The 27,971-nt window shown below is 45.8% G+C and overlaps 3 protein-coding genes across 14 annotated transcripts in view; 2 read left to right on the top strand and 1 right to left on the bottom strand.

Moving 5' to 3' along the window:
- The window catches only part of LOC130513465 (leukocyte elastase inhibitor-like), a 30,804-nt gene extending 9,840 nt beyond the window's left edge, over nt 1-20,964 (top strand). Inside the window, exons 1-10 of one of the 7 annotated variants that reach the window (XM_057012232.1) lie at nt 11,287-11,440; nt 11,514-11,695; nt 12,741-12,836; nt 18,322-18,462; nt 18,600-18,717; nt 18,787-18,929; nt 19,342-19,419; nt 19,997-20,086; nt 20,159-20,339; nt 20,425-20,964. In XM_057012232.1, coding sequence (XP_056868212.1) covers nt 11,519-11,695; nt 12,741-12,836; nt 18,322-18,462; nt 18,600-18,717; nt 18,787-18,929; nt 19,342-19,419; nt 19,997-20,086; nt 20,159-20,339; nt 20,425-20,651 — 1,251 coding nt within the window. In that variant the 5' untranslated portion in view covers nt 11,287-11,440; nt 11,514-11,518 and the 3' untranslated portion in view covers nt 20,652-20,964. Of the gene's footprint in view, nt 1-11,286; nt 11,441-11,513; nt 11,696-12,740; nt 12,837-13,265; nt 13,407-13,543; nt 13,662-13,730; nt 13,874-14,967; nt 15,046-15,166; nt 15,257-15,328; nt 15,510-15,594; nt 16,135-16,509; nt 16,769-16,916; nt 17,151-17,219; nt 17,274-18,321; nt 18,463-18,599; nt 18,718-18,786; nt 18,930-19,341; nt 19,420-19,996; nt 20,087-20,158; nt 20,340-20,424 lie in introns of those variants that run through there. The other 6 variants (XM_057012231.1, XM_057012233.1, XM_057012235.1 and 3 more) reach the window with 6 other exon arrangements.
- On the bottom strand, nt 44-8,840 carry snx16 (sorting nexin 16). 5 transcript variants are annotated; one of them, XM_057012244.1, is made up of 10 exons: nt 8,582-8,840; nt 8,076-8,126; nt 7,435-7,918; nt 7,229-7,315; nt 5,987-6,135; nt 5,657-5,726; nt 5,057-5,193; nt 2,821-2,937; nt 2,067-2,096; nt 44-741 (listed from the first exon to the last, which is right to left on the bottom strand). In XM_057012244.1, exons 2-9 carry the CDS (start codon nt 8,096-8,098, stop codon nt 2,078-2,080), a joined length of 1,086 nt encoding a protein of 361 aa, XP_056868224.1. In that variant the 5' UTR covers nt 8,099-8,126; nt 8,582-8,840; the 3' UTR covers nt 44-741; nt 2,067-2,077. The 5 variants fall into 5 exon arrangements, with proteins under 5 accessions (XP_056868224.1, XP_056868223.1, XP_056868222.1 ...); XM_057012243.1 differs by having other exon boundaries at nt 44-1,406; nt 8,582-8,839; XM_057012242.1 differs by lacking the exon at nt 2,067-2,096.
- A 990-nt stretch (nt 20,965-21,954) lies between the features above and the next one.
- On the top strand, nt 21,955-24,454 carry pigm (phosphatidylinositol glycan anchor biosynthesis, class M). 2 transcript variants are annotated; one of them, XM_057012240.1, is made up of 8 exons: nt 21,955-22,346; nt 22,719-22,887; nt 22,995-23,115; nt 23,192-23,441; nt 23,581-23,684; nt 23,789-23,943; nt 24,024-24,125; nt 24,245-24,454. In XM_057012240.1, the coding sequence occupies exons 1-8, from the start codon at nt 22,312-22,314 to the stop codon at nt 24,401-24,403; spliced, it is 1,095 nt and encodes a 364-aa protein (XP_056868220.1). In that variant the 5' UTR covers nt 21,955-22,311; the 3' UTR covers nt 24,404-24,454. The 2 variants fall into 2 exon arrangements, with proteins under 2 accessions (XP_056868220.1, XP_056868219.1); XM_057012239.1 differs by having other exon boundaries at nt 22,714-22,887.
- Nucleotides 24,455-27,971: the final 3,517 nt, after the last annotated feature.

The raw sequence follows: 27,971 nt of genomic DNA, 5'->3' as shown, positions 1-27,971 counted from the left end.
TAATTGTAACTCTGTAGGACTCAGAACTGACAGACTCACAGACTTTAAGGAAAGATGCATTTTAATATCATTCAATTAAATATTACCATACAATTCAATCTTTTTCAGTTCCAGACCAGGTGAGAGTGAATTATGCTTCTAAATATGAACATTTATGGTGATGCCAAATCATAGCCATAAGAAAATTATTTACAATTCAGTTCTCAGTGTGAATCCTTGAAATGGGCTTTTATATGAAGACTTCAGTCAAACCTGCGCAGCAACATACGTCCTAGTTTTGAACGTCCTGTGAGTGTTTCAGGACAAACACTTTTATAAAGCATCTAAACACCAAAGAAAGTCAATGTTTTTCAAGGCACTTACAATAAGATGAAGGGGGGGGGGGGGGGGGGGGGGGGGGGTAAAGCAAGTTCATATACATTTATCACACAGGTCCACGAGGGCCAATGACAGTGAGTGAAAAGGCACATCGCTGGATCAAATGAAGTAGTAAAATTCCTTAGCAAACATTAGGATCCATAAAGTGCATCACATGACCTTCACTCAGGCCTGGTTTGAGATGATTCAGCAGTAGCCAACTTGTTTTCAGAGGGCGAGACCAGTCGGTCCGATGCACCGGTACTTCATAGACCTCCGAAATATGGCTTTTAAGGATGGTCTAGGTCTGGAAACAGCAAATGGCACTGCTGTCACTGTTCTCAGGAGTGTGAGATGATCCCAGGCTGGGTTGGTGATAACATGCTGAAAGAATTAAGCAGAACCTCCCATCAGACCCACTCCCTTTACTTAACTCTGCCGTATCAGGTTTTAGGTGTCAATCACACAGCTCCCAAACAGCTGGAAATTTTCAAGGTTTCAGTATTAGCATGACAGTTCATGTCCAAACAACTCAGGTGCCACATGGTGGCGCTGTTCCGTCTACACAAACCGCTGAGATCAAATTAACTATCTGTTCTTTGACCCCTTTTTTCAGGATCTTGATGATTTTGTCTGGATATATATATGGAGGTACAAAGGTAAGGCCCCACCACACCCCAACATCTGGATTATCTTTTGAAATTCCAGCCATAATTCCCATAAGAAGTTACAGAGATTCTCCAGCAATGAATCTTCCATATGTGCCAGATCAAAGAGCCCAACAGGCACAGTATAGAGTTCCATGCGTGTCCATGAGCACTGATCTAAACAGGTGTTAACAGCTGTCTCACGCCCAGCAGCAGAAGCATGGGTTAAATTAAATGGAAAAAGAGCAAAACATATGCACGGCGAGGAGGATCAGCGCTTGGCTTTACTGTTCCCGCTTCCGATGGAAGGACTGGGTGACTTGGATGACCGGGGGGGAGACGCTGAGGGACGGCCCACACCAACAGGCGGACGCTGGCACTGGCAGGATCTCACATCTGTCACTACACAGAGAGCAGATGTGAGTTTTCAGTGTTGTAGCCACCAGAACATCACACCTCCACACCCCTGAATGCACAGAGGGTGTTTAGCAGAGACGTTAATGCAGCCGGAAACAAACCAGTCAACACACACACACACACACGCACACAGGGAGGCATCCAAACAGTGTTAGCTTTAGAGGAGAGTAAGGATGAAGCCCTGAAATCCTGGAAAAAACCCACACCCAGTGGGACAAACAGCATCCATGTGCCAAAACCAGCCCGTTAATCACATGTAGGGAACACACACTGGGTCGGGGACAGTCCAGTTTCAGATGGTCACATCAGTGCAGGCAGGACCGATTAGTTCAAGACCGACCGATGTGCCACCACTGTGTGTGACAGAGGAGAAAGTGAACTGAGCCTCACCTTCTGACCTCAAGGATTTTAAAACCAGATCTGATTATTTCAGGTGAATATGGACGCGACACAGGCAGCTCATGCACAGGAAGCGCCTGCGCACGTGAGCGCCCGGTTTTCCACATCACATCAGTCTGGTTTGAAGCACCTTGATAGCATCAAACGGCACATTTCCACTGAGAGGGGGACAGCAGCTAACTAACAGGGGGTGCGTGTTACTGAGCAGAAAGAGCTTGCAGCTTCCCGAGCTTCTCTGTCAAATACCTGGCACGCTTTCAGATCGGGGCAGCGCTGCTGTGAGACGTAGAGGGAGAAAGAAGGAAGGCGTCATTTCAAAAGAACTCAAAATCAGGAAAAAGCAAGAAAAGAATCACAGAAAAATCCTGTCAAGAATCACTAACGGCGAGATGCAGTCCGTTTAATACGTGGGCCGATCGTGTCCTGAGCTGGTGCATAAACAATAATTACAGATCCGACTCGATCACGTCATCAGGCCGGGATGCAAAACCATTTCTGAAGGTTTTGACGCGTTCAGAGTCACAGTAAGAACTTCCGAGCCCATGAAGGAACAGACAACGCCGGCAGGGTCGGCTCTGGTGCACAATCTGCAGCCTGACAAACATTGATGAAACCTGCAATAAAGTGAGATGTGAGTGAAACCATGTGTGAAGGGGAGGAAAGCTGATCTGAGCCAGTTTAGACCGCTGCATCTTTGTCTGGTTTGATTAGGAAACATTTGGAAAATCCCCCATAATGCCCCATCAACGCGGTTCCTTTGGAGGATCAGCCAGGCATCCTGTCCTTTGTTCGGTGTTGTTCTCAAATATTAAAAAGGAGTTTTTAAAAACCTCATTTGACTTTTATAGCTGAAGTTTACTGTCGTGGTTAGAAACAGCCACAAGAATCTTCAGCTGCACGGAGGAGGCCTGTTTGAATCCTACTGTAGAGAGCGTGTGTGTGTGTGTGTGTGTGTGCGTGCGTGCGTGCGTGCGTGCGTGCGTGCGTGCGTGCGTTTTACCCAGTGTCGTCGGCCATATCCTGGTCAGCCTCAGCAGCAGATGATTCCACATCCACACTGCTCTCACTGCCTGGACCTGACAGACCACATGTAGAACCTGGACTCACGTTCTCACCGCTGCAAAACACACACACGCACACACACACACACACACACACACACACACACACTTATTGAATCAAGTGTGCTCCACATCAGCAGCATACCGTGCCTTGCGAAAGTATTCGGCCCCCTTGAACCTTGCAACCTTTCGCCACATTTCAGGCTTCAAACATAAAGATATCAAATTTAAATTTTTTGTCAAGAAAACAACAAGTGGGACACAATCGTGAAGTGGAACGATATTTATTGAATAATTTAAACTTTTTTAACAAATAAAAAACTGAAAAGTGGGGCGTGCCCCTTTACTTTCAGTGCAGCAAACTCACTCCAGAAGTTCAGTGAGGATCTCTGAATGATCCAATGTTGTCCTAAATGACTGATGATGATAAATAGAATCCACCTGCTCTGTGACAGTCTCAGGGTTCTGTTTAAAGCGCAGAGAGCATCATGAAGACCAAGGAACACACCAGGCAGGTCCGAGATACTGTTGTGGAGAAGTTTAAAGCCGGATTTGGATACAAAGAGATTTCCCAAGCTTTAAACATCTCAAGGAGCACTGTGCAAGCAATCATATTGAAATGGAAGGAGTATCAGACCACTGCAAATCTACCAAGACCCGGCCGTCCCTCCAAACTTTCATCTCGAACAAGGAGAAAACTGATCAGAGATGCAGCCAAGAGGCCCATGATCACTCTGGATGAACTGCAGAGATCTACAGCTGAGGTGGGAGAGTCTGTCCAGAGGACAACAATCAGTCGTACACTGCACAAATCTGGCCTTTATGGAAGAGTGGCAAGAAGAAAGCCATTTCTCAAAGATATCCATAAAAAGTCTCGTTTAAAGTTTGCCACACGCCACCTGGGAGACACACCAAACATGTGGAAGAAGGTGCTCTGGTCAGATGAAACCAAAATCGAGCTTTTTGGCCACAATGCAAAACGATATGTTTGGCGTAAAAGCAACACAGCTCATCACCCTGAACACACCATCCCCACTGTCAAACATGGTGGTGGCAGCATCATGGTTTGGGCCTGCTTTTCTTCAGCAGGGACAGGGAAGATGGTTAAGATTGATGGGAAGATGGATGGAGCCAAATACAGGACCATTCTGGAAGAAAACCTGTTGGAGTCTGCACAAGACCTGAGACTGGGACGGAGATTTATCTTCCAACAGGACAATGATCCAAAACATAAAGCCAAATCTACAATGGAATGGTTCACAAATAAACGTATCCAGGTGTTAGAATGGCCAAGTCAAAGTCCAGACCTGAATCCAATCGAGAATCTGTGGAAAGTGCTGAAGACTGCTGTTCACAAACGCTCTCCATCCAACCTCACCGAGCTCGAGCTGTTTTGCAAGGAAGAATGGGCAAGAATTTAAGTCTCTCGATGTGCAAAACGATAGAAACACACCCCAAGCGACCTGCAGCTGGAATTGGAGCAAAAGGTGGCGCTACAAAGTATTAACGCAAGGGGGCCGAATAATATTGCACGCCCCACTTTTCAGTTTTTTATTTGTTAAAAAAGTTTAAATTATTCAATAAATTTCGTTCCACTTCACAATTGTGTCCCACTTGTTGTTGTTTCTTGACAAAAAATGTAAATTTGATATCTTCATGTTTGAAGCCTGAAACGTGGCGAAAGGTTGCAAGGTTCAAGGGGGCCGAATACTTTCGCAAGGCACTGTAACTTTGATCTCGCCTGGTGCCCGAGAACCCTGGTGAGACTGGATAGTGATGGGAGCAGTTAAAGCAGGAAAGGTCAAAGGTGATCTTTTCTGTAGGTGCGGAGAGGTTTAATAGAGCTGGAAAGCTTGGCTCATACAGGAGTTCTGGACTTTCTCACGTCCGGACCAGCATTGTTGCTGTTCCGCCCACCTCAGGGAAACGAACAGCTGTCACGGTTCTTTATGAGACTGAGACGTTAGTCGGGCTGGAGGAGGTGTGGACACTTCAAACATCAGTCAACTCTACACAAAGCAGGCAGCTAAACCCCAGAGGACGAGGACGCCAGTTCTTTGGAATGCCCACTGAATTTGCCCATTGTAGTTGACATTAAAGGTGGAAAATCTGGCATGTTCTCCTTTTTGCCATCACAAGAACGTTAACAGGAAGGATGTAGAGGTGTGGTCTCACTTCACATGCTTCTCCAGCAGCAGGATGGCCTGCTCCCGCTCCTCCAGCCTCATTTTCAAGTCGTCGATCTCCTTCTGCTTCTCCAGCAGCTCCTTCTGGAGGCGACAATTGCTCTCCTCCAGCGTCTCGCAGAACGCCTGTGGAGAACGGACATCACAGAGGTGAAGGGGAACAGCAGAGCTTCGTCCAGCCGCTCTTCCGTGAGCCAAACAGGAGGCTGCAGCTGTCAACCATCAACACGTTTCCTAGTGGCAGGAAAGGTGACCGGGTTAATCCTGAGCCTAATAACAGCCCTTAAGGGACTTGATGGGAGCCAAGCTGAGGTCCAGCTGCTGCTGCTGTTTGATTTTGTCTGTTGCATCACAGAAAGCCATCGCTACCTCAGGCACGGAAGCCTGGGTCACAAGCTAATAAATGGCTGTTGGCTACTGAACTCGATGCGTCTCGGATCTGCTGCGATGAGCAGAAAGTGTATAAATGTTGCATAAAGGAGCAAAAGCCTCATTGCATGTAGCGGAACATTTATGTTCATAGTGTTTGTCTTGCCAGCCTCAGGCTGACGACGCTGCTGTGGGAACATCAGCACTTGTACATACTCACCCGGCTCTCTTCCAGACTGTCAAAAGGTCCAGGAGGGTCATCCAGGCACAAAAACTCCCTCACCGCCAGGCTGCCAAAGACAAACAACTGGTCAGTCCCAGCAAGATGCTGAGATCAAACCTGGACGTTGTTGTTGGTGCAGAGAGTGGAGGCAAGCAAGGACGAACACACACTGGTGACAAACCGTTTTCACACTGGGTTTCTATCTAATGTCCCGTGATATTACGCTGGAGACCAGAGACAGTGAAGACATCCGTCTCTTCCTGTGCAGACCACTGTGGTGCAGCACCACCGGGACTCAAAACTGCCAGGGAGGGCTCAGGGACGTACCAGTGGCAGATGTCCTTATGTGCAATCAGGTTCTGTAAAAAGGCCTGCAGACCCAGCTGTCGGTCCTCCAGGAAGCTGCTGTCGTAGTTGTCTTTGAACCAGCGCTTCGGCGGAAGGGACAGGCGAAACCCGGGGAACATGTCCTTCAGCTGCAACACACGCCACGTTCAGACCCACAAGATTAAACACGCGGCAGCGCTCTGGTTCATCAGACTTGTGATCAACCGGAATAACCGGATCTAATAAAGACATGACATGAAAACTTCAGCCCACATCAGCCAACCTCTGGACTAGTGACTAAAATCTGCCCGTGTTTTGCTAAATAGTCCCGACGGCCTGAGTTAATCTGTTTTGCCGAGTTTGCTGAGTTAATGCCGTTTGTCTCTGCAGGAAGTTACTCGTCTGCATTTCTGGGTTCATCCAGATCAAACTGATTTGAGACATCCTGAAAGCAGGTGAAGAAGCCTGACAGCAGGGAGGCAGGGGCTTCGTTCCCGCCATGTCTGCGTCTGTTTCCTGGCCCACAGAGGCGGCGCACCGCCTCCAGACCAACCATCCAGACCAACCATCCAGCCGGCCTTTCAGCCTCTTGGACAGCTGATGTGCAGCAACAACAGGATGCTGCTTCTTGCTCTTCATCCTGCACTTCCTCCGGTTTCCTGCGGGAGAACAGAACCCCTTCTATGGAGAACCCCTCCTCCATTACGTGTGCCAGGAACGAGAATTCACGAAAGATTCCCTGTTCACATGGAAAAGGTCAAACATCTGTGTGGACAGATGAAGACAGCGCAGAAGACAGAGCGGGACAAACAGAGCGGGACAAACAGCCGTTGCGTTGCCGTGTCTGCTAAGCAAAGACTTTGTGGTTAACTCCAAAGTTAAGCTAGGAGGTGTATTCAGAAGTTGGATTCTTTCTAGGGTAACTTTAATAGTTTGCAGCACTTTCCATCTGTTCCACATCCTCCTTCACATGCGTATGCTACATGTCCATAGTGTCCTGACTGGTCCTCTGTTTCCCCTCACTGTCTCCAGCCCGTGGGTCATTTGGAAACAGAGAGCATCTTTGTGCAGCTCTGATCTATGATACTGTGCGCTCAAAAATAAAGCACAGCGTGCTGAGCACATGAGTGTGTCTGCAAATAGATGACAAAGGAAGCTTTGAGACAGGCCACAGGGACGGTGGGTCAGGCTGCCCGGACGGACGGACGGACGGACGGACGGACGGACGGACGGACGACGCACCTTATCGTTGAGTCTGGAGAAGTCTGTGTACCTCCTAAAAACAACCCAGCTCTCGTCTGGCGTCTTTCTGACCAGGACCTTAAACACCTGTGAGGAGACAACGCAGCAAATCTTCAGGTTACTGTATCTTCACACACAGACCAAGACGGTGCTGACGCGTAACGATCACATCAAACTCCTCTTCGACGTGTACGATGACATCATACCGTGAATTTGGCTCTCTCCTCCATCACCTCGTACCCCAGCAGAGTGGGGGTGATTGGCCTTTCCTCCTCGTGCCGACTCCTCACTGGTTCTGAAATGGACCGAGGACAGCTGGAGTACTCCACAGACGGCTCCGTAACCCCGTTCACCCTGGCCCGTGTCACGTGGCTTTGGGGGGGCGGTGGCGTCCTGCTGCGGCTGCCTCGGCCCGTGGAGCGGGACTGGCGCAGAAAAGCCCCACATCCACCGCCGTGGTCCTCCCGGGCTGCTCTGGCGATGGGCGAAGAGGACGGGCTGCCGGAGACGCTGCCCAGCGACGAGGCGCGCTGAGGCCGTCTGACTTTGCCGCTACCTCCGGACAAGGTCTTGTCCATGGGCACGGGGACGGGCACGAAGGGCGACGCCATCCCAGCTGCTGCACCACCAACTATGACCACCACCGAGATACACCTGGGTGTCTCAGGGGTGCAGGAGGAACCTGGGGGGCTGGATTTTAAAGAGACAAACAATATTTTCAGCACTATTTGAGGTGTAAAACAGACACAATCTGATATAAATGAAGCCAACTCAGAGGCCTTCTGAATTATTGACTCGGGCTACATTTCATCCATAATTTAAGGATCTGAACATGATGTGCACAAACCATGATGGAGGATCCGTGCTCATCTACGTTCATTCAACGTCATCTGTCCGCCTGAATGAATGAATATTGGTTTTAAAATGAAAGGATCGTGGTTTTCATGGAAGATCGAAATGGAACGACTGAAACATGCTGGCAGGAATCCACCCGCAACTCTTTCAATGTTAAACTGCAAAGTTGGGAAGGTCACGACAGATAAGAAAATGCAACCTTGTAACGAAACTATGCACCGCTTTTCCAGCCAAACTAAGCTGGTAACCACTCCGGAGTGAAAGTAGTCATAAAATCTCGGCGACCTTTAGCTTCAAATGAAACTGTCCCTGCGCACATTCGGCTAACTAATGTTTGAAATGAGACGCGTTTTCAACATTAGTATCTATTGACAGTTTGTTTGTCCTTCGATTGCATCGTAATTCGGCATCCCACTGATAATATTGAGCGGCAGGAATCATTTTTGAGATACAACTGGCGAGTTCTGTAGCACTTTAGAGACGCCGGGATCACATTACCTTCACTTTAGCTCGGAAGCTAGGACGGGCAGCCGACGTGGGCAAACCAAGGATGAGGCACAATAACAAGGACTCCCCGCTGAAGTACGCTTAGAATTCTCTCTCAGCTAATTTTCATACGCCTTAAAACGATCTTTAACTGCCCTGGTGATATTTATCCACGTCTCTCTTGCTTCTCCTTTCCATTCATGTTAGCTGGCCTCTCTTGGGTTCCGCAGTGTGACCAGGCGGGGGCGCTGTTTTACCATAGTAGTGATGGGGAGTCTCATGACCGGCGGGCTCATGATCAGGACGCACAAGCGCCACAAAAAGAGCCCCCCTAGATCTATACTATTTAAATGTATGCATTACAAAGGAATATATTCAATAAAATCATCAGCTAAAATAACACCACTATCAAGCAAACAGCTGATATTTCCAAACACAAAGATTAGCAACAGGCATGAGGACCACATCCGCCAGATAAACCTGTTCTTTTGTTGGTTCCTGGTTCGTGAAGTTGGTGCAACTTTTGTTTTCTATAGCAGCAGCAGTCCCGTCATTATGCCCTCTGAAGTAATGCATAACCCTGAAATGTCTGCTGATAATCTTTTGCATTATGGTCAGTGATTGAAGCATACAAGACATATAATATTTTCCATTTTTGCACCACTGTAGCCATTCCATTGTAGACAGGGGTCAGCTGGAACACTGTGAAACAGAAGGAAACAGCTCTTTCCCATATTATCAATATTTCCTCCTGCCTGTCACTGTTTGATTAAATCTTCCAATCAGTTCCTGGTTTCTGCCCCAGCAAATGTTCAACGAGGTTTCTGTTCTGTCAAATTCAAACAATTATGCGAAGCAGTTCACCATTAAGTTGCCAACACACACAGGGAGTAGTCACTAAACCAGTGCAGGACGTGACTTGGCTGCAGTAAGACACTAAACTGGCGTTGCCATGGCAGCCAAACTACGGAGATATTCTCCTGTTTGGGACGTGGTGTAATTCCCGGTTCCACCAGACGGGGCGCACACGCCGCTAGAACACCTCTCGGCCTGTAGTCACCCGCTTTGGGTGGAGACGTTGCCAGAGATCAGACAGTCAGCCTAATAACACCCGTGTGAATCACAAGGTTGAAGTGGAGCGGGATGAACCTGTTGGTGGGCCTTCGCTTCGATTGTTTTGGCTTTTTGCACAGACCAGGTGAATCGGAGCCTGAACTGGTTCATTGGCGGTCCAGCGCAGCGTGAAGACTGGACTGTGGAAGAACAAGGAACGCGGTGTGGCTGCAGCATCTGTCTGCATCTGCAGAAGGCAGCCAACGTCCCTCACTCCTCTGTTTATTCACAAGAGCAAAGACACCCAAAATCTACCCAGCAGGTTGAAATACAGACATCACACGTACAAAAGGGACCTCAGCTCATTTCTGTAGAGGAGCAGTGCACACTGAACTTTGCTCTCTTCATTTGTGAGGAAACATCAAAGGGGAACACTATCATCTAAATTTTTGGGTGGGGGGGGGCTTTATTGTGCTGCTGGGCGCATTAGGAAAGCGTCTGAGTTAGGTGGGGTCTGTGATGTTCACAGTTTTGTCTGCAATACATCCAAATTCAAACCAGCCAGCTGTGTTTCTGGTTTCTCTGCTGAGAGAAGTTTTCGGGTTCTGCAGACGTTCCTGGATTTTATCGATGCTGGCTTGAGATTAAATTATCACCAATATTCTTACCTGGGATACCTTTACATTACACTTGAATAATGTAAAGTATGACGCATGCTTTAATTCCCTCGTACAGTCATTTAATGCAACTTTATCCACCTTTATCTCCTCTTGCCTCATATTCTATTAAAACTATTACACTATTAAACGTAACATTTTCAGTTGCTGACTTATTTCTGAGTTGCTTCTATATGTTACCTTCATACCAATCCTGCCTTGTATTGAGGAAATATCTCAACGCGTACGACTCCTGGCCAACTGCTTCACACCAGGACTCGATGCCATAACCTGACACCAGGATTGTGCATCAACAGGCCCAGTAATGAGCTTTCTCCCACACCACAACCTGGAAATGAGACAAGTGGGTGTGGAGCCTGGCACCATCAGGAGTTTTTTATAGAGGAACTGTAACTTATCCTGTCTGGATGTGCAAGCTGGCAATATTTCGCCGTCTAGGTGGTGTAACGGCTGCCTGTGAGGAAAACAGGCGTCCACATGTCCCCTTTCATGCACGTTCCACTTTGCTACATCGTATCTGCATAGAGAAGACTAGTTGGGCTCACCTGGATCCTTCTGTGTTGTCAGTGAACATTTGTTGAAGTCAAAAACATCTTGTTTTGTAGCTGCGCTGAGGTGATGCTTGGCTTCATTCGACTGAACATAGTTCTATGCTATCCTCAAGCACACCTCTTTAACCCGAGTACCTGAGCTTTAGCGAGGACTTTACACAACGATCAATGATTTTGTTTTTGATTTGCCAAAATCAGATGCTTGCTCGTGCCCTGCAGCAGCAAACACTGGAGCTTGAGTACTTTTACACTTCTGTGTGAGATGGAGGTTGTCCTAAAATGCTGACCATTCACGTCTGTCTGAAGACCCAAATTACATAAAATTTTGAACAGGTGGCAAAAGACATCTGGCACAAAGCAGCTGGTCTCACATAGAGCAAAGGATGCTAGGTAACATCAAGATGGTTTCAGTTGGTTTCTCCTCCTTTTTTGGTTGAATGTTTCATCATGACAGGTGACATCATCGAACAGACTCTTCCCACATCTGAACTCAAGTTGCTGTGATAAAACTAAAGTGACGCCGCCTTCAAAAGTCTTCCTGTCACGATTCAGCAGCGGAACACTCCTCATCTTCCTGAAGACAAGTACAGGTAAGTCGGTGATTTGGAAAGGTAAATGCCTTCATTTAGGAGAACAACTAATGGACACTCCCTTTGTGTTCAGGAAATATGGCAGCACCATCTCCTCTCTGCAAGGCCAACACCTCCTTCTCCCTGGCTCTGTTCAGAAAGCTGAGTGATAATGACACCACTGCAAACATCTTCTACTCTCCCTTCAGCATCTCCTCAGCTCTGGCTATGGTGCTGCTGGGGGCCCGAGGCAACACGGCTGCACAGATGTCAGAGGTACACCACTCAAACCCTGCAGCTGTGGACAAAACTAGCAGCAGCAATCCAGGTTACCACACAGGGTCAAACCTGGGGCTTTCTTATGCTCAAATGCTAAAGTGACGCCACACCTTAGGACATCTGTGTGCTGCAAATGAAGGCGTTGCAGAGGCAGAGCAGGTCTCTGTGGTGGGTGAGGTGTGGCTTCTGGCAGATTCCTGGCTGAACATGTCACCTGAATGAGGGAGGCCTCGCTCCCCCCACGCTCTGCAAGCTACTGTTGTGACATGTGATTTTTGCTTGTGCAGAATACAGTAAACTGGATGATCGGTCTCAGCCACCTGATGCAGCTGGATTATCATCTGGCGCTGCGATCGGGTCACGGACAGCGAGGAGCTTTCACCTGACCTGTTTTAATGGAATTTTGAGCTTGTTCTAATGGTGAACTCTCCTTGAAGGGTTCAGCCTTGCAGTGGGTGTGTGACAGTGGGTGTTATTGTAGCAGGTAATCACCAGAACATCCAGTTGTGTGAACTGGTTTGGTATAACTTGATCTTTAAGCAGCTTCTAGAGAAATACTGTGATCTCAGCAATATCTTAACATGAAGTTGCAAATGATTTTCATGATTACAGACGTGTCTCTGTTAATCAGTATTAGCTCCTTGGGACAGATAATAGAAATTGGCTGTTCATTCTTTAAGAATGGCCACTTTTTTTCAGTTGCAAACAAATTCCCATTTAAAAACTCTGGACCTCAGTGACTTCAGTCGGTCAAAGTTCTTAGCTTGAGTTGTGACGTAATCAATATAGAGTACAGTCAAAGATTGGGTGTGGTTCCACTCCCACAGCTTGACAGCCCTCATTGTCAATGGAAATCTTTAGGAAGCTCCATAGCGGCTACATACTTTGTGATATAACGGTCATTGTTACAACATTTTATGATGTGGTGGGTAATATCCTATTCAAAGACAATTCATTGAGCTTCATTTATCATCTAATACCTGTACAACAAGAAGAAGATTCTGTTTTGTTAAATATGACAAACCACCAGTTGCCTTTATAGGTCCTCTACTTCACTGAGGCAGAGATGCCAAAAGATGCAGAGCAACAACAACAACAGCAGCAACAACAACAAATGAGGCTGCCAGACTTTCTGAAGGTGGTAAAAGACACCAACTAAGATGTGGTTTACTAACTGGAATGCTTCTTTATTGGCACTAACGGCCTGGGTGATGCTTTCTGGTGTGGGGACTCCTCTGAATGTGAGAATTCAAAGGGAAATTTGGCTTTTCTCTTGCTGTTCCAACCTGGATATGGAAGAAAACAGCAATAGAAGACAGAACCCTGGTTCTTCAGTTGTGTTGACTGAAGGTGGACAGGTTAGGGGGAGAGGAAAGTCCACCTGGCTTTTGCAGTTTTCTTCCACTTTATAGTAGCTCTTGGGAATTCAGCCCATGTTCGGATGGTGTGTCTAAAAATTGGTGTTTAAACAATGCAAATGTTGATTCTCCTGCATAAAGGCGTCCATCGCTATGAGGTGTAACATAATTAAATAGTCGCTAATCGCACTGTCTTGTTGTCTCCACAGAGCTTGAAAACGAAAGGTCTGGAGGACGACGTCCACGTCAGCTTCAGCCAGCTGCTGAACGAGCTCCACAAGGAAAATGCTCCGTACGCCCTCAGCATTGCCAACAGACTGTACGGGGAACAGTCCTACCAGTTTGTTGAGGTGTGTGGGGCAGCCTGAAAGGCTGTAGTTTATTGTGTGGATGATGGAGCACAACCAGGCAGCTGATTGGCTGCAGAGGTATTGAAGAAGAGAATGCTCTTGTTTGATAGAAAGTGTAACTGTTTTGGTGCTTCCAGGATTTCTTAGGAAGCACCAAGAAGCACTACAGAGCAGAGCTGGAGTCTGTGGATTTCCGTGCTGCAGCAGAGACGTCACGCAGCAACATCAACAGCTGGGTGGAGAAACAAACAGAGGGTGGGTTTATGCACTCTCGTATATCTGAGTCACACTACAAATATAAAACATCCTCAAACTGTCCTGTAGGTAAAATTAAGGATCTTCTGGCAAAGGGGATTGTGACCGGTGACACCAGGTTGGTGCTGGTCAACGCCATCTACTTCAAAGGCAACTGGGACAAGCAGTTCAAAGAGAACGCCACCAGAGATGCAACATTTCACATCTCCAAGGTAACCGTGTTCAAGTAGTGCCACCAGCTGTGTGGAATGAAACAGCAGTCAGGCACCAGTACAGTATTTAATCTGTGGTTATTTGCCATTAAAAGAGCAAATGTTTCAGACTTGTTTGATTCAGGCACCTTTACTTTTCCAGTTTGTGTTACAACACTGACAACAGTCCTGCGATGAACAGGACCCTTCTTGTCACCCTGAAAGGGAAAAAGCAGTTCAAAAGATAATTTAAAATTGGAATGCTTATCTCTGTAGCTTTTATTGGTTTTCAAATCACTTTTGGGGGGCACAATATACACTTGTGTTTTCCATTTTGCACAAAGTCGTGTTTAACAGTGCAGTGGACAGAAAAGGCTTGTAAATGAAAACCGGAAACGTGTCAGCTGCCGTTACAGTTTCAGCACATCTCTGCCAGCGCTGCACATGTCGAGACTTCAGTTTTTCCCCCATTCTTCTTTGGAGATCATTCAGATGGAATTGTGAGATGCAATGAAGCAGAAAACCTCCAGTTACAAAACCAATCCTTTCTTCACTTTCTCTGTCCCTGCTGGATCAGGGCTGGTGTGTTTCCTTTGATGTGCAGGGTACGTTTCCTCCACTGGTAGCGTTGCTCCTCTGAGCACCTTCTTCCCTTATCTGGCTTGTGCCAGCGTAATAGTTCAGCTCTATAGGAACGAACCCTTCTGTGAACCTCCTCACAACATTATCCCTGAGCCGTCTGGTGGTTTCCTTGGACTTCCTGATGATATTTGTTCCCTCCGCGGCCCTCACTAGACAGATGTGTCTACAGTATATTGAGATTGAAGGTGGAAGCACAGGTGGACTCCATTTACGTAACTAGGTGCCTCCTGTAGGCAGTTGGATGGACTGGAAGTTATTGTCTTACACGTGCACACCAGCCTTTTCAGATCTTTCTGTGAAAGAAACCAAGAGTTTCTCCTGAATTTAGGATATTTTTTATCGGATTTTTACATTTTACATTTAATTTAAGGGATGTGTCAGAAATCTTAACATGGAGTTTGTATTGGAGTTATAAAGGGAGACTAAATAAACAACAGCATTATTTTAAAAGTTTTACCGACACTCGTTGACAGAACTCCTCCAAGCCAGTGAAAATGATGAACCAGACATCCAAGTTCCCCTTTATCTTCATCTCTGAAGCCAACTGCCAGGTAGTCAATTCACTTATAAGATTCTGGTTATAACTGTATCTTTCACATAATAATGGAGAGTGTTTGTTGTGTTTAGGACACAAATTGAGCAGATTTAAGGTTTTCTCTGTCCCCTGGACAGGTCCTGGAGCTGCCTTATGTTGGAAAGGAGCTCAGTATGCTGATCTTTCTCCCCGAACAAATAGAGGACAGCACCACAGGCCTTGAGAAGGTGGGACACTCAAACGTTCTGTTGGACATGAAAGTTAAGCTTAATGGATAAATGATTCATGTCCACTCTCAGCTGGAGAAGCTGCTGACCTATGACAACTTCATGGAGTGGACTCGTCCAGACATGATGGATGTAGTCGAAGTCCAGGTGGGTCTGCCACGGTTCAAGATGGAGGAGAAATGTAACATGAAGAACATCCTGGTCAGCATGGGCATGGTGGATGCCTTTGATGTAGCCGCGAGCGACTTCTCTGGTAGGAGACTTTCTCCAAAGAGCCTTTTCAGAAGAGACAAGCCATCATATTAATGGGAAATATTCTCTTTCCCTCTGACTGACAGGCATGTCTCCAGCCAATGACCTGGTCCTGTCAGAAGTGATTCACAAAGCTTTTGTGGAAGTCAATGAGGAGGGAACTGAGGCTGCTGCTGCCACTGGTGTTGTCATGAATCTCCGCAGTGCAAGACCCTCTGAGAGATTCTATGCAGACCATCCTTTCCTCTTCTTCATCAGACACAACCCCTCCAGGAACATTCTGTTTGCTGGTAGATATTGCTCTCCTGAGTGACCACTGAACCTTTAGGATGGTGGTGAACCACCTGTGCAGAGGTTTTAACTGCTTTATCTGCAGACTCCATTCCTGTTATCATGCTTCAGTAAATACGTCTTTGTCTTTGTGCCTTCTGGACCTTTTGATTGTTGCACTACTGGCATTTTGCACTGATATTGAGAAACAAATTCATTTAATTTACATCTGGTGTGCCTCTGCCAATCAAAGTCAGTCCTTTTATTGACTTGCTAACATTATTTCAAGGGTTTGTAATAATCACAGATGTGTAACACGGCCTTTAAACCTAAAAATAAAGACATGGAAAAGCTTCTACAGGCTATTGTGTGATGAGATGCATCTAGAGCGTCGCAGGTGTTCGGCTGGATCCCAGGTGAGAGCAGCTGGTGAGGTCAGCCTGCTACGATTAAATTTTTCCTGTTTGTAATGTGTTTTATGATTGGGTAAATAATGTTAATAAAATAAAAAGTGATATTGTTATTTAACACCACACTTAAAAATTAACAAAATAGACGCTTGACGTTTATTTCAATGTCGATTCATTGATTGCATATCGAAAAGGTATTTGCGGACCGCCTCGGCTTCCGTAGTTTAGTCATTGACAATAGTTGTGGACATAAACAGAGCAGGAATAACATGAAATTGTGGCCAGGTGGCAAATGAAATATCTTAATGTTTTAAAAATTCTGCTACACACAGCGGCTGTCTGCTAATAAAGCAAAGGATGCTGGGTAAAATCAAGATAGCGCCCGCCAGTGTTTTCTTCTTCTCCTTCTACGTCTTTTTCTTCTTCTTTTCTAAAATCTACCGCCATGACGGGAGACGTCATCGATCCGACCACGCCCACTTCGAAAGTCGCATCCCTGGGAAAAAACTAAAGTGACGCCGCGTCTTCCTGACACGGTTCAGCAGCAGAACACTCCTCATCCTCCTGAAGACAAGTACAGGTAAGTTGGTGATTTGGAAACTTACAAGACAGTTTCTACTGAAAGCGATATATTCTCTGTTTCTCCAGTGGTCGAGCCTGTTTAGTTCGTAGGAATTCTTGTGCCTTCATTTCGTAGAACAACTAATGGACACTCCCTTTGTGTTCAGGAAATATGGCAGCACCATCTCCTCTCTGCAAGGCCAACACCTCCTTCTCCCTGGCTCTGTTCAGAAAGCTGAGTGATAATGACACCACTGCAAACATCTTCTACTCTCCCTTCAGCATCTCCTCAGCTCTGGCTATGGTGCTGCTGGGGGCCCGAGGCAACACGGCTGCACAGATGTCAGAGGTACACCACTCAAACCCTGCAGCTGTGGACAAAACTAGCAGCAGCAATCCAGGTTACCACACAGGGTCAAACCTGGGGCTTTCTTATGCTCAAATGCTAAAGTGACGCCACACCTTAGGACATCTGTGTGCTGCAAATGAAGGCGTTGCAGAGGCAGAGCAGGTCTCTGTGGTGGGTGAGGTGTGGCTTCTGGTAGATTCCTGGCTGAACATGTCACCTGAATGAGGGAGGCCTCGCTCCCCCCCACGCTCTGCAAGCTACTCAGAATCAGAAGAATCAGAAGCAGGTTTATTGCCATTGTTCATGTAATACACAGTATTACACAAACTAGGAATGTGTCATGGTGTGACGCTGCGACAATCAACATAAAGAAGACCACACTAGAATAAGTTAAATAAAATAAAATAAGACAAAATAAGATAAGACATATATACATTATATACATAAATAGTAGGTGGTAAGAGGTATGTGGTAAGAAATAGTGCAGGTCCAAGCAGGAGTAATGTATTGTTCGTGAGTCCGGCTGGCTGCTGTTCATGGTGCTTAGTGATGAGTCACTTGGTGTTCAGCAGCCTGATGGCAGAGGGGAAGAAGCTGTTCGTGTAGCGGGAGGTTTTGGTCCGAATGGACCGTAGTCTCCTGCCTGAGGGGAGGGGGGGAAAACAGTCCGTGACCAGGGTGGGAAGGGTCAGGCCGTGATCCGACGTGCACACCTCCGGGTCCTGGAGATATACAGGTCCTGGATGGATGGAAGCCTGCAGCCCATCACCTTCTCGGCAGCGCGCACGACGCGCTGCAGCCTCAGTCTGTCCCTGGCGGTGGCACCAGCGAACCACACGGTGATGGAGGAGGGGAGGATGGAGGAGGTGAGGATGGAGGAGGGGAGGATGGACTCGATGATGGCCGTATAAAACTGCGCCAACATCCTGGGAGGCAGTTTGAGCTTCCTCAGCTTCCGTAAGAAGAACATCCTTTGCTGGGCCTTCTTGATGAGGGAGCTGATGTACTGTTGTGACATGTGATTTTTGCTTGTGCAGAATACAGTAAACTGGATGATCGGTCTGAAAATTTAAAGGGAAATTGACTTCTGTTCTTCATCACTTGTTGCTCTAAACTGGATATGGAACCAAACAGTTGTTGGGGATTCAGTTATTTGAACAATTCTACATTCATATTAAAACATTTTCAAGGTTATGTGTTGGTGGGACTGTGTGTCTCCACAGAGCTTGAAAACGAAAGGTCTGGAGGACGACGTCCACGTCAGCTTCAGCCAGCTGCTGAACGAGCTCCACAAGGAAAATGCTCCGTACGCCCTCAGCGTTGCCAACAGACTGTACGGGGAACAGTCCTACCAGTTTGTTGAGGTGTGTGGGGCAGCCTGAAAGGCTGTAGTTTATTGTGTGGATGATGGAGCACAAGCAGGCAGCTGATTGGCTGCAGAGGTATTGAAGAAGAGAATGCTCTTGTTTGATAGAAAGTGTAACTGTTTTGGTGCTTCCAGGATTTCTTAGGAAGCACCAAGAAGCACTACAGAGCAGAGCTGGAGTCTGTGGATTTCCGTGCTGCAGCAGAGACGTCACGCAGCAACATCAACAGCTGGGTGGAGAAACAAACAGAGGGTGGGTTTATGCACTCTCGTATATCTGAGTCACGCTACAAATATAAAACATCCTCAAACTGTCCTGTAGGTAAAATTAAGGATCTTCTGGGAAGTGATGATGTGACCGGTGACACCAGGTTGGTGCTGGTCAACGCCATCTACTTCAAAGGCAACTGGAACAAGCAGTTCAAGGAGAACGCAACCAGAGATGCAACATTTCACATCTCCAAGGTAACCGTGGTCAAGTAGTGCCACCAGCTGTGTGGAATGAAACAGCAGTCAGGCACAAGTACAGTATTTAATCTGTGGTTATTTGCCAATAAAAGAGGAAATGTTTCAGACTTGTTTGATTCAGGCACCTTTACTTTGATTGTTTGTGTTACAACACTCACAACTGTTACATGTAATTCATCCACTTCTGCATATTATCATTCCTGTCAACATTTGTGCAGGAAATGCTGGAAAAGTGTAGAAAAGAGTCAGAATTTCTCCTGAATTCAAACTATTTTTACCAGATGTTCACATTTTTAAATGTTATTTAAGGGATATGTCGGAAAACGTGTATCGGAGTTAAGGGGAAAATACTTTCTTAATTTCTTTTCAGCAGCATTCATTTAAAAGCTTTACACACTCTTTTTGACAGAATTCCACCAAGCCGGTGAAAATGATGCACCAGACATCCAAGTTCCCCTTTACATTCATCCCTGAAGCCAACTGCCAGGTAATTTATTCAGGAAAATGATCAATTAATGCAGTCAGTGAATTGTTACTGAATGACGTTGAGCAGGATTATAATGTTTGAACTTATAAGATTGTGGTTGTAAGCAGGCATGTGGGAACCAATTTAATAACTTCTACACCAAACTAATAAAACTATCTATATCGCCAAAATAGACAATAATATACTGGCTTATGTTATAGCGTATATTATAGTTGTCACTGATGTTCAATGCCTGTAGCACATTTAAGAAGTAGCTGGTTTTAGACACATTAGTATCAAGCTCAACACATGTTTGCTGAGCTTATTTTATCAACATAACATATTTAACGTGCTTAATATTTTGCGGGTGCACAAATGAATATAAGGAGATGAAAAGTTTCTGCGTAGATTAAGAATTGGTACAGGCAGTGTCGGCGAGCAGCGCCATCTTCTGTTTATGAGGGGTACTGCAGCAGCCCCAGCACTCCCTTCACGCGCCCTGAGTTATAACTGTATCATTCACATAATAATAGAGAGTGTTTGTTGTGTTTAGGACACAAACTGAGCAGATTTAAGGTTTTATCTGTCCCCTGGACAGGTCCTGGAGCTGCCTTATGTTGGAAAGGAGCTCAGTATGCTGATCTTTCTCCCCAAACAAATGGAGGACAGCACCACAGGCCTTGAGAAGGTGGGACACTCAAACGTTCTGTTGGACATAAAAGTTAAGCTTAATGGATAAATGATTCATGTCCACTCTCAGCTGGAGAAGCTGCTGACCTATGACAACTTCATGGAGTGGACTCGTCCAGACATGATGAAGGAGGTAGAAGTCCAGGTGGGTCTGCCACGGTTCAAGATGGAGGAGAAATGTAACATGAAGAACATCCTGGTCAGCATGGGCATGGTGGATGCCTTTGATGTAGCCGCGAGCGACTTCTCTGGTAGGAGACTTTCTCCAAAGAGCCTTTTCAGAAGAGACAAGCCATCATATTAATGGGAAATATTCTCTTTCCCTCTGACTGACAGGCATGTCTCCAGCCAATGACCTGGTCCTGTCAGAAGTGGTTCACAAAGCTTTTGTGGAAGTCAATGAGGAGGGAACTGAGGCTGCTGCTGCCACTGGTGCTGTCTTCACTGTGCTCTGTGCAGTATTCCCTCAGAATTTCTATGCAGACCATCCTTTCCTCTTCTTCATCAGACACAACCCCTCCAGGAACATTCTGTTTGCTGGTAGATATTGCTCTCCTGAGTGACCACTGAACCTTGAGGATGGTGGTGAACCACCTGTGCAGAGGTTTTATCTGCTTTATCTGCAGACTCCATTCCTGTTATCATGCTTCAGTAAATACGTCTTTGTCTTTGTGCCTTCTGGACCTTTTGATTGTTGCACTACTGGCATTTTGCACTGATATTGAGAAACAAATTCATTTAATTTACATCTGGTGTCCCTCTGTCAATCAAAGTCAGTCCTTTTATTGACTTGCTAACATTATTTCAAGGGTTTGTGATAATCACAGATGTGTAACACAGCCTTTAAACCTAAAAATAAAGAGCTGAAAAAGCTTCTACAGACTATTGTGTGATGGGATGCATCTAGAGCGTCGCAGGTGTTCGGCTGGATCCCAGGTGAGAGCAGCTGTCTGCCTGGCAGGACAGGAAACCCTGCTGGATTTTGGCCCTCTGACCCCAAGTCTTCAGCCTGCTACGATCATCTTCTGCTTGTGTCTGTTTTATTTTCCTTTTCCTGGGCAGACAACTCGGAGCTCAACCTTACTAAGGATGGGGCCTAAGTCACATCATACATTTATTGACACTAGTGGGTATAACAACAGGAAGCTCATTGAACTTATGACTGAGGCAACTGAGACTTTCGTCCAGATTTATGGTTATACAGCAAAGGATACTGGGTAAAATCAGGATGCATCAACTTTAAACATTTTCCTATTTTGAAAATGACAAAGTCAGGAGGTGATGCCACCTATCTTCTGAATGCACCTTCAATATAATGAATGTAAATAATGTGATGTGTTATAGTACAGAGGAAATAAGCAGATGTGGTTCTAAAAGAATAAATAACCATGCTGCACTAACATATCAGCTCTGAGTAACCAACAGTGTGTTTTGCAATGATTCAAGGTGATATAAGAGATGCCAACTACATAACCAACCCGCATCAACTTACACAAGAACGAACCCTGGGAATTATTGGGGTTCTTATTATTTCTTGTTTTTTATTATTATTAGAGGTTCCTTCATAAATTCTATCAATCAACGTCTGTCATCGGGGCTGTGGGGAGCCTCGAGAAGCTGCTGGCCAATGACAACCTCGTGGAGTGGACTCGCCCAGGACGATGGAGGAGAAACGATCCATGAAGGAGGTCCTGGTCAGCCTGGTGGATGCCTTTGATTAGGCGACTTGTCTTTTAATTCACATCCAGAACGACAGGTGGCGATAAAACGCTTTTAATATGAAAGGAGAACGAAGAAGAAGAGCGACCTTCCGACCTGAAGGTGGCAGTACTGCAACGTCACGGATGCCAACTGCCCTTAAAAATCCAAAGAAGAAGAAGAACTTCCGCGTTACTTCCTTGTTTGGATTGAAATTTGTCTATTCCCCAGAACTTTTTGAAAGAAAAAGTAGCATTTTCAATCCGAATTGGCCGTAGATATTAGAAGAGGAGAGAAAATAAATGGGCGATACGGTTGAACCTTTGCTTGTTAAAATCGACAAAATGAGCTAGCTAACTAGGGTATATATCACCTGTGCCTGGTTACTGATGGAAGAGATAATAACCAAGTTCACCGGGAAACGTGTCCTTTTCCCAGCTGCCTTCGCGATCCGACTGGCCCTGGTGGTTTATGGAGACTACCAGGACAGGAGCATGGAAGTGAAATACACTGACATCGACTATCATGTCTTTACAGATGCTGCAAGGTTCATCTCTGAGGTACACAAACCACTGTTTAACTAGCAGCTAGCTGGCACATATTTGTTCTAAACTTTCAAAAATGAAAAAAAAAACAAGCCCTGGTTCACTCTTTTAATGTCCTTTACCAATATAGTTACACCATAACACAATCTCCGATGACGATGTTAGATATAAATGTCTAATATTAAATTGACTCTTGCTTTTGTCTGTTTATTGCGCAACATTCCTTAAAGAAAACCAAAGTTGCTCCGTTTTCACCAACTCCAACATTAAAATCTCCCTTTTTTTATGTTTGAATCGACCCAAAAAGTGATTCACTGTTATATGTTTGTAACAATGTGACCCAGTACCCACGTGCACTGTACTTTTTACAAATTCTCCCCAGGGCAGATCTCCGTATACCCGGTCCACCTACCGTTACACGCCTCTCCTGGGATGGATGCTCCTTCCTAACATTTACCTCAGCGTGGTGACTGGGAAGATCCTCTTCATTGCATGTGATGTGCTGTCAGGGCTGCTCATTTACAGAATCCTCCGTCTGAGAGGTCTGAGCTCACAGGTACATGAGGTCACCGGTCTCATCAAGCATTTTCAGTGTTCAGCAGGTCACTTTACACATTGTAAATGAAGCCAGAGCTACTTTTAAATGAGCTAATGTATGTTCAGACTGCATGCCGTGTTTGCTCCCTGTGGCTCCTGAACCCGCTGCCCATGGGAGTGTCCAGTCGAGGGAATGCCGAGTCCATTATGGCAGCATTGGTGCTCGCAACGCTACTGTGTCTGAATGGTATGTTTTAAGCTGCCAAATGAATGTCTAACAGGATCAAGAGCTATAAACCCATTTAGTGATATTTTTGTGACAGCTAAGCATCTGCTGTGGGCAGCGTTCCTGTTCGGCCTCTCGGTCCACGTGAAGATCTATCCCATTACTTATGCTTTGCCCATTGCTCTATCGCTGCGGGCCCCTGAGGATGCGTCCAAGGGTTGCACGAAGACGTCAAAGTGGAGGAGCTTGGCTGCTTTTACTGGGAGCTTCCTCAACAGAGAGCTGCTCCTGTTTGCAGGCGTATCTGCTGGAGTGTTCTTTGTGCTCACAGCGCTCTTCTACTACATGTAAGCTTGTTGTCATTGGATCTTTGTTGCCTGTAAAGTCCTCAGGGTCTACATGACTTATATTAATATTTTAGACTACATATATTTATTTCTCATAGACAAAAGGATCTTAATGAAAATGCTGTGACTCCCTTGTTAGGTATGGTTGGGAGTTTCTCCACGAGACCTATTTGTATCATCTCACCAGAAGAGACACCCGACACAACTTCTCTCCCTACTTCTATATGCTGTACCTGAGCGCAGGTACTCATTCCACACAGCCGTAGCTCATCAGCAGGTCCCGTAGTTTCCTCTTCTGTGTTCAACGTGGGAGCTGACCAGAGCAAATTCTTGGTTTGTTGCTCCAGACAGCAGGTGGAGCTTTTGTTTGGGCCTGGCGGCGTTCCTCCCGCAGCTCCTCCTGCTGCTGGTGACCTCCTGGAGCTTTTACTCTGATCTGGCCTTCTGCTGCTTCCTGCACACTTCCATCTTCGTCTCTTTCAACAAAGTCTGCACTTCACAGGTGTGTAAAATGAAGACCAGACTCGAGGACCTCAGGTTTGTACGGTAGTAACACGCACGGTGCTGTCCATCTTTCCACAGTACTTCCTGTGGTACCTGTGCCTCCTGCCTCTGCTCATCCCTCACCTGAGTCTGTCTGTGAAACAGGGAGTTGCTCTGCTGCTCCTCTGGTTTGCTGGACAGGTAATTTAACAACCTCATATCACTTTTGCTTATTAGCATCATAACCATGTGCCAGTAATTATTGTGCTGGCGTTTAGATGGTACAGACACTATGTTTCTTATTTTCTCTCTATTTTCAGGGTGTCTGGCTGGTTCCTGCCTACTTCCTGGAGTTTGAAGGCTATAACACCTTCCTGCTTATCTGGTTATCTGGTTTGCTCTACCTGATCATCAATTCCTTTGTCCTAATTCAGATAATACGCCACTACAAGCCCCCTCAGAGACTAAAGGTTGAATAGCATTTCAACTGAAGCTGAAGTATAAAGCAATAAAGTGTATATTTCCTTAAATGTGTTTATTTTTGCACGGAGCAGAGCCACATTTTCTTGTCTTCTGTGAAATGTGAAACCATTTGATTCAGTTCTGACGCCATTGAGCGAAACACACAAAACCCTCAGTGAGTCACGCAGGACAGAAAAATGCCGATTGGCTGTTTTCCGCCGTGGAATGTTGATGACTGTTGCACCTGTGACACCAACACACACGGTTTTCATTTCTCTGTTTACACTCAGGAACAAAATAGTGACTAGATGAGACATTCCCTTGAGTAAGCATCTAACTCTAAACACACCATTTTCAAAACCTCAAAAATGTGGACAATGGGGAAGCAATCCAGTCTGAATCACGTCATATCTCTAACCCACCCTGTATGGTCCAAGTATCTGCATTGGCCATTTGGAATTTGGCACCAATTGTGGATTATGCCTCTGGATTTGGCTGTGATATGGTAATTATTGCAATCAGGGCGAGAAAGTAACAATTTCATTAAACAATCCATCGTGTTCCTGGGCTGCAGTTCGCGGTTGTAGCCAGCAGGAGGCAGAATTTCTTCACAATCGAGACTTTGGAGCCGTAATTAACAGAAATACACTATAAACACCGCTGTTTCTCTTTCTAATCCAACACATAACTCAGAAATGTTTGTGGAAACACGCTGTGCTGTGTGTCTGGGCGCAGCTTTTCTGATCAACATTCGGGGTCAGTAGTTGTTTGTGGAGACGCTGTTGAGGGCGTTTGCATATTTGAGCCTGGTCAGCTGTGGCTGGCAGATCTGCTGTTTGGATCACTCGCTTGCACCCAGTCACCTCTCATCCTGTTAGTCTCCCTGGTCTACAAATAAGTTTTCACTGGAACTCTAGAGTTATCAGTTGTATTTCTTCTACAGCGTGGCCCCTCCACACCTCCAAGACAATAACAAGTCAGTGAACAAATGCTACATTCAACAGGACGATGGAGCTTTTGTTGGGTTTCTTGGACAGAAAACGTGATTATTTTAGGTTAAACTCTGGCCCCTTGTCTCCTCCAGTGCAGGGTTGTGGGGCGTTCACACACTTTTAACGGTCTCCAGTATTGTTTCACATTTTGAAAAACTTTTCCCTCACAAAATAAACCCTAAACTCTTTGGTCACAATGAATGAAAGCAGTATATTTAAAATGACAGTTATGCGTTGGTGGTGCAACAAAATCTAACGAGGAAAATCACATGAAACAAGGACACATGAATGACCAGAGTTAAATCTAAGATTAATAGATTTACATTCATTATTGCCATATTCATCTTATGCTTATTGCTTCGTCAGCACAATACTTGACAGTTACATTAGTAAAAGGAATTCTAAAGGTGATGATGAGGATTTCAAAGACAAAGTCAAATAAAGACATTACATCTGTGTGGTTTGTTTGAGGGCCTTTGGAGGCCAAAACTCCTTTTATTTACCTTTGAACCCAGTACAAATATTATATATGCTGCAGTAAATTAAACACACCTTCCACTTTAGTTAATGATAATAATGGTTTTACAGCAAAATGTATGAAATGTTCTGTGATTTAAAGAAAATGCGGAATTGGATTTATTAAAAAAAATATAGCTTAGATATATGAATTCTCCTTTTTTGAACTTTTATGAATATATATTTAATGAATAAATGTTCCTGTTGTTCTGTATTAAAGCTCCAGTATTATTACTGTATGTATTAATGGTTTTGATCATTTAATGTAATTTAAAACAACAATACAGAAGGAAAAGTGAACATTATTGTTCATTGGTGGGGGGGGTTGCGTGACTCTCTTCCATATGCTTAATAGGGTGTGTGTATATAAGCATGATAATGCACGTGCACGTCTGTGACAGACCCTCCAGGGTTTTACTCATTGTGTTACCTCAAGATATGTGGAGAGGAGAGGCAAATGCTGTGTGTGTGTGTGTGTGTGTGTGTGTGTGTGTGTGTGTGTGTGTGTGTGTGTGTGTGTGTGTGTGTGAGACGGATAGAAAGACAGAGTGGGTGTGACCAATCAGGGCAAATGGTGTGCAGATAAGCAAGACTGGGGTATGAACAGTCACGCAACATTGCATGGTATAGGATTATAGGTCTTGGTTCACACACACATGCACGCACACATGCGCACGCACCCACACATGCACACACATACGTACAGCTGTCAACAAGCATCAAACACTGTGCTTACAGTCTTCTCGCCCAGAGCATCTCCTCCTCTGATGATGGGATCTGTTCTTTTCTCATGTTCTCCAACTTCTCACCTCCCCCCCACCTTTTGTTTCTCGCCTCCGTGTGCAGAACAAGTGTCGTGCAGATGGCGTGATAGAAGGTCACGTGCGCGCTGATGAACATTAAACATTGAGCTTCCTTCATTCACACCGCTGCCCTCTTTGTTTTCACTTCAGCAGCCATGAAACCGCAGCGAGATGATTGTGAAGCAGCATTTGGGGAAATGGGAACGATACTGGCGGGCGTAGCTGGCGCTCAAACATCTGCGCATGGTGGCCACCTTACAGAATCCATAACACTGGAAGCGTGTGACGCGCTTGTCCAATCGCAGCTCAACACATTCTTCATCCCATTCTAAAGAAAAAGTGGTTTGTGGTTGAGAACTACAAGCGAAGGAGGAAGTTCCATCTTTGTTTGCTAATTAACAGGAATAGAGCAGGTTCCTCTTGGAGAACGTGGACGCACAAACCATCACGGCCCTCTGATCTGCAGCTGGCTGCAGAGTGGAACGAACACATTAATGAGTTTAAGCAAAGTGGAACAAGAAGAAGTTAGAGAAGTTAGCGTGTTTTCAAACCCTTCCAAATATTCTCACATGGTTTCCAGGAGCTTTCCTGTGGGCAGCTTGGATGTTCTCCCTGTGGGTTCTCCCAGGTACTCTGATCTGGCCTCAGGTGTGGGTGAGAGGGTGAATGGGCCCAGCTGGAGTGCATCAGCCTGTCCAGCTGGGACAATAATCGACCCGTCTCACCGCCAACGGGACAGACAGCAGGTGGAAGGTCAGCGAGCAGGACGACCCCCGAGTGAGGAACAAGGAACCACCGCGGCGGTTGAGTCGCGCGCGTGTTCAGTCATTTATTATCCTTTTGTTTAGTTATTTGAGAAGCTCAGATTCAGAATTTCTTTCAGTTCAGCTTCTTGTTTTTGTGTTAAGATCCAAATGAAAAGATCTCCCAGATTAAGGAGGTGCGGATACTGAGCATCAGTGCTTTAACCCTGTGGTGGAGCGGAGGTCAAGCTTCAACCGGAGGTCAGCAGCTCTCGTGTCTCTGTCTGGTCTCCTCTGTCCACGGCCTGCACTCCCACCACAGACAGCCCACAGACAGGCACCGTAGCAACAGATGCTCTGCATCCTGAGGATTTATTATGAATCAGAAGGGAGACTTTAGGCTATAAAGGGAAAAATTCAGAAGCTACTGAGGAGCCAAATATGTGAGGAGGACAGCCGACCAATGAGCGATGACGTTAGTGGAGCGGTACAACTATTAGAATTATTATAAAGGAAACAAATCAACGTCAC

The sequence above is a fragment of the Takifugu flavidus genome, chromosome 17, assembly GCF_003711565.1.
Source record: "Takifugu flavidus isolate HTHZ2018 chromosome 17, ASM371156v2, whole genome shotgun sequence".
NCBI classification, from domain to species: domain Eukaryota; kingdom Metazoa; phylum Chordata; class Actinopteri; order Tetraodontiformes; family Tetraodontidae; genus Takifugu; species Takifugu flavidus.
The sequence above is the reverse complement of the archived record's forward strand: the minus strand, read 5'-3'. Positions and strand labels throughout refer to the sequence as shown.

What these genes read in the sequence shown, in the direction of transcription:
- snx16 (XM_057012241.1), bottom strand. Translation starts at nt 8,098, where the DNA reads ATGAGCACGGATCCTCCATCATG. An exon ending in CATAAGGACATCTGCCACTG is followed by an intron (nt 5,727 to 5,986) that starts GTACGTCCCTGA and finishes TGTCTTTGGCAG; the next exon opens with CCTGGCGGTGAGGGAGTTTT. An exon ending in CTGCTGGAGAAGCATGTGAA is followed by an intron (nt 2,938 to 5,056) that starts GTGAGACCACAC and finishes TGTGTTTTGCAG; the next exon opens with CGGTGAGAACGTGAGTCCAG.
- pigm (XM_057012239.1), top strand. Translation starts at nt 22,176, where the DNA reads ATGGAAGAGATAATAACCAAGTTCACCGGGAAACGTGTCCTTTTCCCA. An exon ending in TGAGAGGTCTGAGCTCACAG is followed by an intron (nt 22,888 to 22,994) that starts GTACATGAGGTC and finishes ATGTATGTTCAG; the next exon opens with ACTGCATGCCGTGTTTGCTC. An exon ending in ACAAAGTCTGCACTTCACAG is followed by an intron (nt 23,944 to 24,023) that starts GTGTGTAAAATG and finishes ATCTTTCCACAG; the next exon opens with TACTTCCTGTGGTACCTGTG.